This window comes from Mobula birostris, chromosome 13 (genome assembly GCF_030028105.1).
Source record: "Mobula birostris isolate sMobBir1 chromosome 13, sMobBir1.hap1, whole genome shotgun sequence".
NCBI lineage: Eukaryota > Metazoa > Chordata > Chondrichthyes > Myliobatiformes > Myliobatidae > Mobula > Mobula birostris.
Window position 1 is genome coordinate 39017262 of NC_092382.1, and position 15552 is coordinate 39032813.

The following is a 15552-nucleotide window of genomic DNA, read 5'->3' on the forward strand; positions in this document are numbered from 1 at the left end:
TGGACTGGTGTTTAATATTGTGGATCTGTGAAAGATCAATCAGTTCTGTATCAAATCTCGTGTCTCAGGTACTTCCTGTCTCTACCACACTCACAATGTACACTAGAGAGGCCAGTCGGCCCATCTGGTCCCTGCCCATGTTTCTGTTCCATATCAGTATATCAAAATCTATCCCTGCCGTTCCCCTCTCACTCTCCCTGTGATGACAGGTTGCAACTAGTCACCACTCCGTGGGATAGGAGATTTCCCTTGAATTTCAGAGAATCATAGAAATCTACAGCACATTACAGACCCTTTGGCTCAAAATGATGTGACAACCATGTAACTTACTCTAGAACCTGCCTAGAATTACCCTACCGCATAGCCCTCTATTTTCCTAAACTCCATGTACCTATCTAAGAGTCTCTTAAAAGACCCGATTGTATCCGCCTCTATCATCGTCGCAGGCAGTGCATTCCACACACACACACACTTTGTTTAAAAAACGTAGCTCTGACATCTCCTCTGTACCTACCTCCAAGCACCTTAAGCCTATGCCCCCTCGTGTTAGCCGTTTCAGCCCTGGGAAGAAGCCTCTGGCTATCGACACGACCAATGCCTCCCATCATCCTACACACCTGCATGAATTTCCTGCATGCTTCTGTCCAGGCTGAATAACGCGATGAGCTCACTGTGATTTTAACGTTCTTCGGGGCTCTGGACTAAGGTGGTTAAGCTCCTTCTTCCCTGATCTTTTCAATGTTTTGTGTCATTTTCACTCATTTCAAAGGTCTGTGCCTCAGACAGCTGGGTTGGTTGAATGAGCCTCTAAAGTCTGACAGCAGATGAGCGAGTGAATCTTCGATGGTGTAGAGTCAGAAACCAAAAAGTTAACAGCCTGAGTCAGGGCTTTGGGGCTCCAGGAAGAGATGGGAATTAAGAGTTTACAAGGACAAGGAGGAAGAGGAATCCAACCAGCAGAATATGGCTACAAATGAAAGATCAGAAACACTTTAAAACTGTTTGATTGAAAAAAAAGGTGGTTAATTTCAGCAAAGTACTGGAGGAAATCAACAGATCAGGCAGCAAATGTGGAGAGGAATAAATAGACAACGTTTAGGCCGAGCCCCTTCAGCATGCCCAGACTGTGTACTCCTCTGCTTAGTTGCTGCCTGAACTGCAGAGTTCCTCCAGCATTGTGTGTGTGTTTGTTTACATTTCCAGCAACAGTAGAATCTCTTGTGTTTCATATCTGCATTTGTAACAAGGTTCTACTTTGGCATTAGACACGCGGAAAGCTTGTTGATATTAAGTGTATTGCTTATGGGAGCTGCTTTCTGCATTAAAAGAGCTGCCGAGTTTTCTACACAAAAAAAACTGAGGTATGGACATGGAACCGGTGCTTGCAGAAACTTTTAATGGCACTGTGATTACCCAGAAAGCTCTGCGAGAATTTTCGCCGTCGCTGAAACACCGATCGAATGCACAGGCTGTTCCCGAATATCGCGCATGCGCGCGGTACACAAAGGCCTTGAGGAATCGGCACCAGGTAAGAGATATTCCCCGGCTGCGGGTGGGGGTTTTCAACACCGAATTCGGGACAATTGCTGTGAGCTCCGGACACCGTGGGCCGTAATCCCGGGACAGTCCTGCTCTCTTCCCTCTGTCTCAGCCCCACGATCTGTACACGGGCCCCGGGGAGCTTCCGGCTGATGAGAGAATGGGAACCGATGGATCTCTCAGACAGAGCTGAGCTCCAGCTGTCGAAATGCAAGGATTAGGAACTCGGAGAAAGGGGACAAAATCTTTTACATCAGCTGTTGAGAAAATCACCTTCCTTCTCCCTCCAATCACAAACAAGAGAAAATCTGCAGATATTGAAAATCCAAGCAACACACACAAAATGCTGGAGCAACTCAGCATTAGTACACTTTTCCATAGATGCTGCCTGGCCTGCTGATTTCCTCCAGCATTTTGTGTGTGTTGCTTGTTCTACCTCCTCTTGTTCTGGACCTTTGTACCCGTGGGAACATGTTTTGACCCATTCTCTCTGGGTACATAATGATATCAAACACCTTTGTCCTGAGCAACAAGTAGCTTTCACATCACAAATGTGCCAGACTCCAATGAGACAGACTACTGCCCTTCTCTTCATATTCATTGGCCGTCAGTCACCTGGGCGAGGGTTCAGGGGAAATATTTATGTACAATACAGAAACTGGTATTACCTGTGTGTATTGCGGTGATGCAAAAGTTGCTGGAGAATTTGCAAGTGGGAGGAAGTGGAGTGATATTTGGAAATCTGACTTTTTAAAGCATCATTTAGCGAGCAAATCAGATATGGACGGTGTGCAAAAGGTCTGGCGAGAACATCCTTCATAACCCTCTACAGGCCTGCTATATAGGTTGTGTGAGAGTGCAGATGAACACGATCAAACCCAGAGGAGATCAAAGTTCTCATTTGCTAGCTGTTAAAATAAATACCTCTCTATTTAAAGTTCAGTGTGCACATGTTGTTGTCAATGGGTAAAAACTGCACAGGCAAGATTTTTTGGCACACCGGTCATTACAAATTAGATGGGACATTGGTGGGAAGGTGAGGAGACTTCCAGTGTCCTTGACACCCTCACCTGCTAGGTATGCATCCAGCTGCAGCTTGTAACCCCGCACGTTAGGGAGTTGGAGCTGGAAATGTTTGAATTCCAGATCATCCAGGAGTTGGTGAGGGTGATAGATATGACATGAAGAGAGGTGAATTCTCACCCACAGGAATCTGGGTGAGAGTCAGGAAGGCAAATGAGGTTAATTAGCCATTGCAGAGTACTCTTGTTGCCATCCCACACAACAACACTTTAGAAACTGTTGGGGGGGGGGGATAACCTGGCAGGGGAGTGTCGAAGAGCTGATAGGGGATTTGTTAGCAGAGATCAAATATCCTAGTGGTAAGGCTTGCTAGTGCTAGTGTGTGGTGGGGGAGGGGGGATGGTGGTTAAACTAAATTTGCAGAGGGGATTGGAGTCAGAATGCCAGAACAGATAGGGGAGAGGGTGAATTGAAATGACATGCATCTTTAATTAACATGAGGAGTAGAAATCTTTACATTACTTCTCTATCTAAATGTGCAATGTGTAATTTCTAGTAATTTATAATAAATAGTACATAGGACAGTCATTAAAACATAGAAATACAATTGCATCAGTATGAATTAATCAGTCTGACGACCTGGTGGAATGAGCTGTCCCGGAGCCTGTCGGGCCTGGCTTTTATGCTGTGGTACCGTTTCCTGGATGGTAGCAGCTGGAACAGTTTGTGGTTGGGGTGACTCAGGTCCCCAATAATCCTTCGGGCTTTTTTACGCACCTGACTCTGTAAATGTCCTGAATAGTGGAAAGTTCACGTCTACAGATGCGCTGGGCTGTCCGCACCACTCTCTGCAGAGTCCTGCGATTGAGGGAAGTACAGTTCCCATACCAGGCAGTGATGCAGCCAGTCAGGATGCTCTCAATTGTGCCCCGGTAGAAAGATCTTCCATACCAAACTTCATCAAGCATCTGAGGTGGAAGAGGCGCACAGCCACATGACACACAGCGGGTATGTACAGACTATGTGAGATCCTTGGTGATGTTTATGCCGAGGAACTTAAAGCTGTTCACCCTCTCAACCCCAGATCCATTGATGTCAATAGGGGTTAGCCTGTCTCCATTCCTCCTGTCGTCCACAATCAGCTCCTTTGTTTTTGTGACAATGAGGGAGAGTTTGTTTTCATGACACCAGTCAGATGTTCAGACCTCAGGTAGGGCCAGCAATCAAAAGGTTGAGCATGGTGCGATGAATGTGCTGAGCTGTGTATATCACAATGCAGGAAACGTCATAGGAAAGCCAGATGAGCTCAGGACAGGGAATCATGATATTGTAGCCATTACTGGGACTTGGTTGCACCCAACAGTCTGAGGGATTTAGAGGAACACATTTCTAGAGAGATTGCACCCCATGCCAAGAAACAAAGGTGGATTCAGTAAGTGATTATAACTTTCCATATGTTGACTGGGACTCCCATACTTAAAAGGACTAGATGGGGTAGAGTTTGTCAAATGTGCCCCTAATTAGGGCTGGTGACAGAAATTAGTGATTATAATGCTATTAGATCTAAAGTAATTATGGAAAAAGAGAGGTCTAGACCATGAGTTAAGATTCTAAATTGGAGAAAGGTTAATTTTGATGGTATCAGAAAGGATCTAGAGGAACAGATTTGTCGAGAGATTGCAGAATATGCCAAGAAACAAATATTGATATAGTAAGCAATTTTAACTTTCCAAATATTGACTGGGTCTCCCATACTGTCAAAGGTCTAGCTGGGGTAGAGTTTGTCAATTGTGTCCTCAATCAGCATGTAGATTTCCCAATGTAGAAGTGTGCAATAAGCTGTTAGGAAATGATCCAGGGCTGGTGATGGAAATTAGTGTATGGAAACACTTTGTATCTAGTGATCATAATGCCATGAGATTTAAAGTAAATATGGAAAAAGAGAAGTCAGGACCACGGGTTGAGATTGTAAATTGGAGAAAGGTCAATTTTAATGGTATCAGAAAGGATCTGACAAGTGTGGTTTGTGACAGGCTGTTTTCTGGCAAAGGAGTACTTGGTAAGTGGGAATTCTTCAGAAGTGCAATCTTGAATGTGCAGAGTTTGTGTGTGCCTGCCAAATTAAAAGTTGAAAGGTCACTGGTGCAGGGGTCCCTGATTTTCAAGAGATATTGAGGCCCCGGATATTTTGTTCCTCTAAATGCCTCAGACTTTTGGGTGCAACCAAGAAACATTAATGGTTACAAATCATAATTCAATGCCCTGAGCATATCTCATTTTTTTTTTTTAGTTGTCTTCTGTAAGTTTTAAAAATCTTTGCAATAGTTTTTGTTCTATTATTTGCCCTCTCTGGCTTTTATGTTGGCTTTGGCTTCTCATTTCAGCCATGGTTGTGTCCTCCTGCCTTTCCAATGCTTCCATTTCTTTGGGATGTATCTATCACTCACCCCCCGAATTGCTCCCAGAATCTCCAGCCTTTGCTGCTCTGTTGCCATTCCTACCAGTTTCCCCTGACAATCAAGTTTGCCCAGCTTCTCTGTCATGGGGACATGGAGAAGTTCCATGGAACAGGTCATTTGGCCCATTTAGACAATGCCAAAAATACTTAAACTCTAATGCAATGTCCTACACTGGGACCACAGCCCTCCATACCCCTACCATCCAGGTACCTATCCAAACTTCTTTTAAATGGTGAAATCGAGCTGGCATGAATCACTTGTGCTGGCATCTCATTCCACACTGTCACGAGCATTTCAGTGAAGAGTTTTTCCACATGTTCCCCTTGACTTTTCACCTTCCTCACTTACCCATGACCTCCAGTTGTTGTCCCACCCAACCTCAGTGGAAAAAGCCTGCTGCGTTTACCCTATCTCTACCTTCATAATTGTGTATACTTCCAACAAATCCTCAGAGCAATGTATAATTTCCTTGTTTATGTTTAGAGCGTTTTTTACGTGTAGAAGATGATGAGGGGTATTGATCATGTGGATAGCCAGAGGCTTTTTCCCAGTGCTGAAATGGCTAACGCGATGGGGCACAGTGTTAAGGTGCTTGAAAATATGTACCAATGGGATGTCAGGGGTAAGTTTTGCACACAGAGAGTAGTGGATGCATGGAATGCACGGCCAGCAGCGGTGGTAGAGGCAGATACAATAGGGTCTTTTAAGAGACTCGGATAGGTACATGGAGCTTAGAAAAATAGAGGGCTATGATTTAGGGAAATTCCAGGCAGTTTCTAGAGTAGGTATCAGAATTGGCAGAACATTGTGGGCCGAAGGGCCTACAATATGTTGTAGATTTCTCATTCCTATGTTAAACAGCAAAACAACATTGGCTGTTCTCCAATCCTCTGGTACCTCTCCCTATCACTAAGGATGATTTAATTATCCCTGCTAGGGCCTCAACAATTTCTGCACTTACCTCCTGTAGAGACCAAGGGAGCACCTTGTCATGCCCTGGAGATTTATCCACCCTAATCTGCCTCATGATAGCAAACATCTCCTCTTTTAATCTGTACAGGATCCATGATGTTAATACCATTGCCCACACTTCCATAGACTCTGTGTCCATCTCCTGGGTAAATAGAGATGATCTTCCCCATCTGCATTGGTTCCAAACATGGATTACCATTCTGGTCTTCCAGAGGACCAACTTTGTCCCTTGCAATACTTTTACTCTTAATCTATCTCTCGAATCACTTAGGATTATCCTTCATCTTTCCTGTGAGGGCAACCTCATGCCTTCTTTCAGCCATCCTGATTTACTACTTCTTTGTTCTCTTGCATTTATTCTTCATAAGAACCTACCCGCTATCCCTATTATGTAACTCCATTTTGTGCTCAATACCAATGTCTCAATATCTCTTGGAAACCAAGGTTCCCTATAGTTTCTATCTTTACCTTTTATTCTGACAAGCACATACCCGCTTTGTACTTACAAAATATTGCTTTGAAGGCCTCAATTTACGAAGCACACCTTTGCCGTAAAGCAGCCTGTCCCAGTCCACAGTTGCCAGATCCTAGTGTCATAATTCAGATCCATACCCTGAACACATCCACCTTTCCTACGATGCTCCTTGTATTGAAACATACAGGGCTCAGCATATTCACTGCACCATGCTCAACTTTTTCATTCCTGACTTTGTCTGAGGTCTGAACAACATCTGTTTCCACAACCTCTCTACTATCTGTTCTGTTATCCAGGCTCCTATTCCCCCTGCAACTTCAGTTTAAACACCACCCTACCCCCAACTCCCACCATACAACTCTGTCACCGCTTTGGCTTTCATCTCCCAGATCAATAAAAAGGAGGTGCATACCAGGTACAGGCAGATAGGAACAAATGGGGTACTTATGAAGTACAGGAAATTCACGTGAACACTTATGAAAGAAATAAAAGAAGGCATGAGGTTGCCCCAGCAGACAAGGTGAAGGAGAATCCTCAGGGATTCTACAGATATGTTAAGAGTGAAAAGATTGCAAGGGAAAAAAATAATTCTCTGGAAGATCAGAATGGTAATCCATATAAGGAGACAAAATAGATGGGGCAGATTTTTTTTGCATCCGTATTTACACAGGAGATGGACACAGAGTCTATAGAAGTGAGGCAAAGCAGCATCGACTTCATGGACCCTGTACAGATTACAGAGGTGGAGGTGTTTGCTGTCTTAAGGCAAATTACCATGGATAAATCCCCAGGGTCAGATAAGTTGTTCCCTGGGACCCTGCGGAAGACAAGTGCAGAAATTGTCAGGGCCCAAGCACAAATATTTAAATCATCCTCTGTGTCAGGTGAGGTACCGGAGGACTGGGGGACAGCCAATGTTGTTCCACTGTTCAAGAAAGGCTCTAAAAATAAACTAAGAAATTGTATGGTGGTGAGCTTGACATCAGTGGAGGGTAAGTTATTGGAATGTATGTGCAGGAACCGGATATATAAGTATTTGGATAGATGTGGACTGATTAAAGATAGACAGCATGGCTTTGTGCACGGTAGGTCATGTCTAACAAATCTTATAGAATCTCTCAAGGAAGTTATCAGGAAAGTGGATGAAGGCAAGGCAGTGGATGTTGTCTACATGGACTTTAGCAAGGCACTTGACAGAGTCTCATATGGGAGGTTGCTCAAGAAGGTTCAGTCACTCAGCATTCAAGATGATATAGTAAATTGGATGAGACACTGTCTTTGGGAGAAGCCACACTGTGGTAGCAGATGGTTGCCTCTCTGACCGGAGGCCTGTGACTAGTGGTGTGCAATAGGGATCAGTTGGATCTGTTGTTGTTTGTCATCTATATCAGTAATCTGGATGATAGTGTGGTTAACTGGATCAGCAAATTTGTGGATGACACCAAGATTGGTGGTGTAGTGGACAACGAGGAAGACTATCATGGCTTGCACTGCTATCTGGACCAGCTGAGAAAATGGTTTGAGAAATGGAAAATGGAATTTAATGCAGACAAGTGTGAGTATTGCACTTTGGTATGATCTACCAAGGGAGGTCTTTCACAGTGACTGGCCGGGCACGGAGGAGTGTTGTAGTAGAAAGGGACCTGTGAATACAAGTCCTTAATTCACTGAAAGTGGTATCACAGTTAGATAGGGACGGAAAGAAAGATTTCAGCCCATTGGCCTTCATGAACCAAAGTACTGACAACAATAGATGGATGTTATGTTGATTTATAGAAGACATCGGTGAGGCTGAATTTGGAGTATTGTGTGCGGTTTTGGTCACCTACCTGCAGGAAAGATGTAAAAGAGGTTGAAAGAGTTCAGAGGAAATTCACAAGGATGTTGCCAGGTCTGTAGGACTTGGGTTATAAAAAAAGATTGAACAGGCCAGGACTTTATTCCTTGGAACGTAGCAGATTGAGGGGAGATTTGATTGTGATGGAGGGGCATAGATAGGGTAAATGCAAGCTGGCTTTCTCCACTGAGATTGGGTGGGACTACAACCAGAGGCCATGGGTTAAGGGTGAAAGGTGAAACATTAAGGGGAACTTGAGGGGAAACTTCTTCACACAGATGGTTATCCAGATGTGGAATGAGCAGCCAGCACAAGTGGTGCATGCGAGCATGATTTCAACATTTAAGAGGTTTGTATGGGTACCTGGATGGTAGAGGAATGGGAGTAGACAGTTTAAATTGTTCAACGCAAACTAGGTGGCCCAAAGGGTCTATGTTGTAACTTTCTATGACTGTGACAAGAACCTGAAATATTACAAAAAATCACCCTAAGTACTTTTAACAGCTGTGCAGACCAACCATTCATCTCGGCAGGAAGTTTTTATATGGCGTTAAAACTGTGGCGCTTTAAGTTAATAATACATAAAAGAAAATCCCAGCTGCACGTCTTGAAAGACTATTTGCGTGATAATGTTTCAGTTACTGTGGGGCCAGGCACTCATGCAGCTCAGTAGGAACAGGGAATAATACCAATGGAGAGAGTCAAACTGAGCCAAGGCATGAATTGGAGATGGCAGAAATGCCCCATTCTTATAGAGACAGGAAGAGCGTCAGGGAATTGATGGTCATTCCAGATACCAGCATTGTGCCCAGACAGAAGATGATTTCTCTGTCCAACTTGGGTTCAACCTCACTGTAACAGTGTGATACCAGATCAAACCGTGGCAACTCAAGTAATCTCATCTGAAATGTTGTCCTGCACCCATTGATGGAATTTGTAAATCTTTTTACAGGTTAAAAATGAGAAGGAATTTGCTCCAGGATTCTCAAACGCGGCATGCCAGTTTTGCTGCCTCTGTCTAGGTATTTAAGAAGTTGAGCGAGGGATTCAAACAACCATCCTTCTTGCTCAGACAGTGGGGAGGGATTCACTCGGTCATTTGACCAACTGGCATGCCCAACATTTGACAGAGGGGAAAGACCGTTCACCTGCTCAGACAGTGGGAATGGATTCACTCGGTCATCTCAATTGAAGGTACATCAGCAGGTTCACACTGGCCAAGGCCATTCATCTGTTCTGTGTGTGAGAAAGGATTCAGTCGGTCTTCCCACCTGTGGACACACCAGTCAGTTCACACTGGGCAAAGGCTTGTCATATGCTGAATTTCTGGGAAAGAAATTCACTCAGTCATCTGACCTAGTGGCTCACCAGTGAGTTCACACCGGGGAGTGGATGTTCAGCTGCTCAGACTCTGGGAAGGGATTCACTTGGTCATCTAACATAATGGCTCACCAGCGAGTTCACACCAGGGAGCAGCCGTTCACCTGCTCGGACTGTGGGAAGGGATTCACTTTGTCATTTAAGCTACTGACACACCAGTCAGTTCACACAGGAGAGAAGCCGTTCACCTGCTCAGTCTGTGGGAAGGGATTCACTCAGTCATACAACCTGCAGAGTCATCAGCGAGTTCACACAGGGGACAAGCCGTACACCTGCTCAGAATGTGGGAAGAGATTCACTCAGTCATTCTACCTACAGAGACACCAGCGAGTTCACACTGGGGAGAAGCCATTTACCTGCTCAGTCTGTGAGAAGAGATTTACTCACTGTTTCACCCTACAAAGACACCAGCGAGTTCACATTGGGGAGAAGCCGTTCACCTGCTCAGTCTGTGGGAAGAGATTCACTGATTCATCCACCCTACAGAGTCACCATCGAGTTCACACTGGGGAGAAGCCGTTCACCTGCTCAGAATGTGGGAAGGGATTCACTCAGTCATCCAACCTACAGAGTCATCAGCGAGTTCACACTGGGGAGAAGCCATTTACCTGCTCAGAATGTGGGAAGGGATTCACTCAGTTACACAACCTACAGAGTCATCAGCGAGTTCACACTGGGGAGAAGCTGTTCACATGCCCAGACTGTGGGAAGGGATTCACTCGGTCATCCCAACTATTGTCACACCGGTCAGTTCACACTGGAGAGAAGCCATTCTCCTGCTCAGAATGTGGGAAGGGATTCACTCAGTCATCCCAACTACTGGCACACCAGTCAGTTCACATTGGAGAAAGGCCATTCACCTGCTCAGTCTGTGGGAAGGGATTCACTCAGTCATCCCACCTACAGAGTCATCACCGAATTCACACAGGGGAGAGGCCATTCACCTGCTCAGTCTGTGGGAAGAGATTCACTGCGTCATCCCAACTGAAGGTACATCAGCGGGTTCACACTGGGGAGAAGCCGTTCACCTGCTCAGTCTGTGGGAAGGGATTCTCTCAGTCATCCCAACTACAGACTCATCAGCGAGTTCACACTGGGGAGAGGCCATTCACCTGCTCAGTCTGTGGGAAGAGGTTCACTCAGTCATCCCAACTACTGGCACATCAGTCAGTTCACAGTGGGGAGTGGTCTTTCACCTGCTCAGAATGTGGGAAGGGATTCACTCAGTCATCCCAACTACCAGCACACCAGTCAGTTCACACTGGAGAGTGGCCACTCACCTGCTCAGACTGTGGGAAGGGATTCACTCGGTCATCCAACCTACTGGCACACCAGTCAGTTCACACAGGGGAGAGGCCATTCAGCTGCTCAGAATGCGGGAAAGGATTCACTCATTTATCCAAGCTACTGGCACACCAGTCAGTTCACACCGGGGACAGGCCATTCACGTGCTCGGTCTGTGAGAAGAGATTCACTCAGTCATCCTACCTACAGAGACATCTGCGAGTTCACACTGGGGAGAAGCCATTCAACTGCTCAGAATGTGGGAAGAGATTCACTCACTCTTCCACCCTACAGAGACATCAGCAGGTTCACACCGGGAAGAAGCCATTCACCTGCTCAGAATGTGGGAAAGGATTCACTCAGTCATCCCAACTACTGGCACACCAGTCAGTTCACAATGGGGAGTGGCCGTTGTTATGAATCCCTGGGTTTCCTTTGCTGTGGACTGTCATCTTAAGAGAGAGAGAGAGAGAGATATTAAGGCGAATCAGTCTGACTTATGGCTTGTTTACATCGCTCGCAGCTTGTTTAGTTTTAACCAAGGACACAGACACTCAGAGTCAGACAGAGATGAAGGAGAAAAAAATGGAAGGATCGACATAAGGGAACTGGTGGCCAAGGGTCACTGTTTAGAACTTTCCAATGCCCACAAGGGTGGGTTAATTATTGATTCAGCGAACGTTGAATGTGTGGTTGTCACCTCGTTTGATCCATAGGAGTGGATCGGATTTGGGGTATCCTGTGAAGACCACACCCTTGCCTAGGTGTGGTGTGGTAATTCACTTGAAGACGATACACCTTGTGACAAGTCACTTTTGGAGATAATTCGTATGTCGATTTGGAACGATGATGGATAAAATCTACAGCGGCTGTTCTCCACTTTTACCACCATGAACCTGTGGAATTCGACATAATTACCTTCTCTCGATATTTACCCTGGATTACAAATATCTCTCTCTCATCATCCATTCTGTGGATGAACAGAACTTTCATACTTTACCATCTCAAGACTCTTAAGCCTTGTTTCCCCAGAGCTCAATAGTTTGGGAGTTATATTTACACACATATATACACGTAACACTGTTAACTATTGTTATCTTGCTTAAGTTACTATATTATAAGTCAATACTAATAAAGATAGTGGTTTTCACCTTAAAACCAGACTCCAGGTGTAGTCTATTGTTGCTGGTTCATTTCTAAAGCGTTACAATTCGTAACAAAATTGGGGCCTGCATCCAGGATATGAACAAATTTGGTGGTGTATTGATTGATTAATTATCAGTTTCATTGGGGAAATCTGTTTAGATTTATTTGTGTGTGGAAAATCAGCAGCAATGGATGTTGATAGATTTCTGGAACCACCAACATCTGAGGCATTAGAGGACGTCAGTAGCATTGAGTTGTTGAGTACTGCTAAAAGGTTCAAACTTGTTCCGGTGAAATCAACAATGAGGAGGGCACAGATGCAGAGGATAATAGCTGAGCATTATGTATCTGAGGGTGTGTTTAAACCGGAGGAGTTGGAGGTGTTTCATGAAAGTAAACCTAGTGAGCTTGAGCTCCCGTACAAGTTAGAAAAGTTAAAGATGGAGGCTGCGGAAAGGCAGAGGCAGTTTGAGGCTAGAGAGGCAGGAAAACAGAGGGAGGAAGCAGAAAGACAGAGGCTGTTTGAGCTGGAAAAGATAGAGAGATTGCTGCAAAGGGGTCTAGTGTTAGACTCTAGTGATAAGTTTGAGGCCAGTCAGGAAGTTAAATTGGTACAGTACCTCCATTTGACGAGGCAGAGGTTGATAAATACTTTCAGCATTTTGAGAGGGTTGCTCAGAGTTTAAAGTGGCTAAAAGAGGCTTGGCCTATTCTCTCACAAAGTGTAATTAAGGAGAAGGCTCAGCAACCCTATTCTGCTTTGACAGTTGATGAAGCAGCTGATTATGACATTGTGAATGAGGCTGTGCTCAGAGCTTACGAGTTGGTCCCAGAAGCATACAGGCAAAATTTAGACATTTGAGGAAATCTGTAAACCACACTTATATATAGAATTTGCTTATGAGAAGTTTGTGTGTTTTGACCGCTGGTGCACATCTAAAAATGTAAATGATGATTTTAACAGCTTGAAAAAGTTGGTTTTAATTGAAGAATTCAAAAGGTGCGTCCCTGATGACATAAAGACATATTTAGATGAAAAGGATGCTGCCACTTTGCAGGAGTCTGCTAGATTAGCAGATGAGTTTTCTTTAACTCATAAGGTTAAATTTACCCTGAGTAAAAGCTTCCAAAACAGTATCAGGGATAACCAGGGTAAACTGGAAATTAAAGCTGGGACTAGTGACAAGAGTAAGGATGAAGGGAAGCAGTTGAAGGAGAAATATTGTGGTCTTACTATTTACTTGCTACTATTGTAAGAAGGCTGGTCATATGATGCTAATTGTTCCATCCTGAAGAAGAAAAAGGAAAAGGAGGCAGCCCCAAATGCCTGTGATCAGCAAGTTGAAGCACTGATAAATCCGCAGGGTTCTGAACATTCTCTTGAGGCTCAGTTAAGGACTGAGAGGTCTGACCGAGTTGAGAGGGATTTGATCGTTTTATGTCAGATGGGTTTGTATTAGTGAAGGAAGGGTCAGCCCTGGTACCAGTGAAAATTCTTTGAGATACTGGGGCTTCTCAGTCACTTATATTAGACAGCGTTCTAAAGTTTGGTGATGAGACTGACATTGGTGAGGTAAATCTTATTAAGGGTATTGGGGGCAGCATGGTTTCTGTGCCATTGCACAGGGTAACTTTACAGTCAGGGTTGGTTTCGGGACCTGTTAAGATCGGATTATGCTCCAGTTTACCGGTGGAAGATGTTACTTTGCTGTTAGGGAATGACCGGGCAGATGGTAAAGTTGTTCCTGCAGTGCAGTTGACAACTAACCCAACCACTGACGACCCACAGATGGATTTTAACATTTATCCTTCCTGCGCAGTAACTCGAAGTATGGCTAAAAAGTCTGCTAATGGAGACGGTTCTGTGCAGCATGATCCTGGTACCTATGACAGCCAAAATCGGGATCAGGTTATGATGACTTGTAAGGGTCTTTTCTGTCTTCATTCTTTCAACAGGATTCAGGTACTAAGTCTGATGAGAAATATTTATCCCTGTCTAGGAAGGAGTTTATAGCAGAACAGAATTGAGACCCTGAGACTGAACCTTTAAAAAAAACAGCTGTCTCAGATGATGCGAATAAGAAAGTGCCAGTAGGGTATTATCTCAAGGATGGAGTGTTAATGAGGAAGTGGAGGCCACCTGCTATACCTGCGAGTGAGGAATGTGCAATTGTTCACCAAGTTGTAGTCCCTAAAGTTTATAGGACTGAAATTTTAACTTTCCCCCACAGTATGCCCTTAGGTGGCCATTGAGAACCTAGAACAGTTCAGGCCCTATGGCCCACAATGTTGTGCCGACCCTTAAACCCTGCCTCCCATATAACCCCCCACCTTAAATTCCTCCATATACCTGTCTAGTAGTCTCTTAAACATCACTAGTGTATCTGCCTCCACCACTGACTCAGGCAGTGCATTCCACACACCAACCACTCTCTGAGTAAAAAACCTTCCTCTAATATCCCCCTTGAACTTCCCACCCCTAACCTTAAAGCCATGTCCTCTTGTATTGAGCAGTGGTGCTCTGGGGAAGAGGCGCTGGCTGTCCACTCTATCGATTCCTCTTAATATCTTGTATATTTTGGAGTGAATAAAACTGTAAACAGGATTATGAAAGATTTTGACTGGCCTAATTTGAGGAAAGATGTTGTGACCTTTTGCAGAACCTGTCACACTTATCAATTTGTGGGTAAACCTAATCAGGTCACCCCAGTGGCCCCACTCCGGCCTATACCTGCATTTGGTGAACCCTTTTCCAAAGTTATAGTGGATTGTGTTGGCCCATTGCCAAAGACTAAAGCTGCCCATCAGTGTTTGCTAACTATTATGTGCACTGCATCCAGATTCCCAGAGGCAATAACTCTCAGAAATATTAAAGCTAAAACTGTGGCGAAGACTCTGAACAGGTTTTTTACTTTATTTGGTTTACCTAAAGAAATCCAGTCTGATCAAGGAAGTAATATTACATCTGGATTGTTTCAGCAGGTCGTTTATGAACTCGGAGCTAAACAAATTACATCGTCTGCATACCACCCAGAATCACAAGGGGCTTTAGAAAGATTTTATTCTACCCTCTAAACAATGATTAAGACATACCGTATTGAAAATGGAAAAGAATGGGATGAAGGAATACATTTGCTTTTGTTTGCAGTAAGAGCGTCAGTACAGGAGTCACTGGGTTTTAGTCCATTTGAAATTGCATTTGGTCATAGAATGAGGGGTCCTTTGAATTTGATAAAGGAACAGTGGATTGATGGGTATGTACATGTTAACTTGTTGGACTTGTTTTGAGTTTCAAAAATAAACTACAGCAAGCCTGTAGTCTAGCAAGACAAAACTTAAAGATTTCTCAAAACAAAATGAAGTGTTGGTTTAATAAGTGGACTTGTGAAAGAAAATGTTAGGGTGGGGGATAAGGTGCTTCCCTATTTCCAATGTTG

General features: G+C 44.3%; 1 protein-coding gene across 1 annotated transcript; it reads left to right on the forward strand.

Moving 5' to 3' along the window:
- Positions 1–1449: 1449 nt before the first annotated feature.
- On the forward strand, positions 1450–12118 carry LOC140207546 (uncharacterized). The gene is made up of 2 exons (XM_072276083.1): positions 1450–1528; positions 9258–12118. The coding sequence occupies exon 2, from the start codon at positions 9698–9700 to the stop codon at positions 11387–11389; it is 1692 nt and encodes a 563-aa protein (XP_072132184.1). The 5' UTR covers positions 1450–1528; positions 9258–9697; the 3' UTR covers positions 11390–12118.
- The last annotated feature ends 3434 nt before the right edge of the window (positions 12119–15552 follow it).

Bases quoted from the DNA above. Each gene is read 5' to 3' on its own strand.
- LOC140207546 (XM_072276083.1), top strand. From the start codon at position 9,698: ATGTTCAGCTGCTCAGACTCTGGGAAGGGATTCACTTGGTCATCTAAC.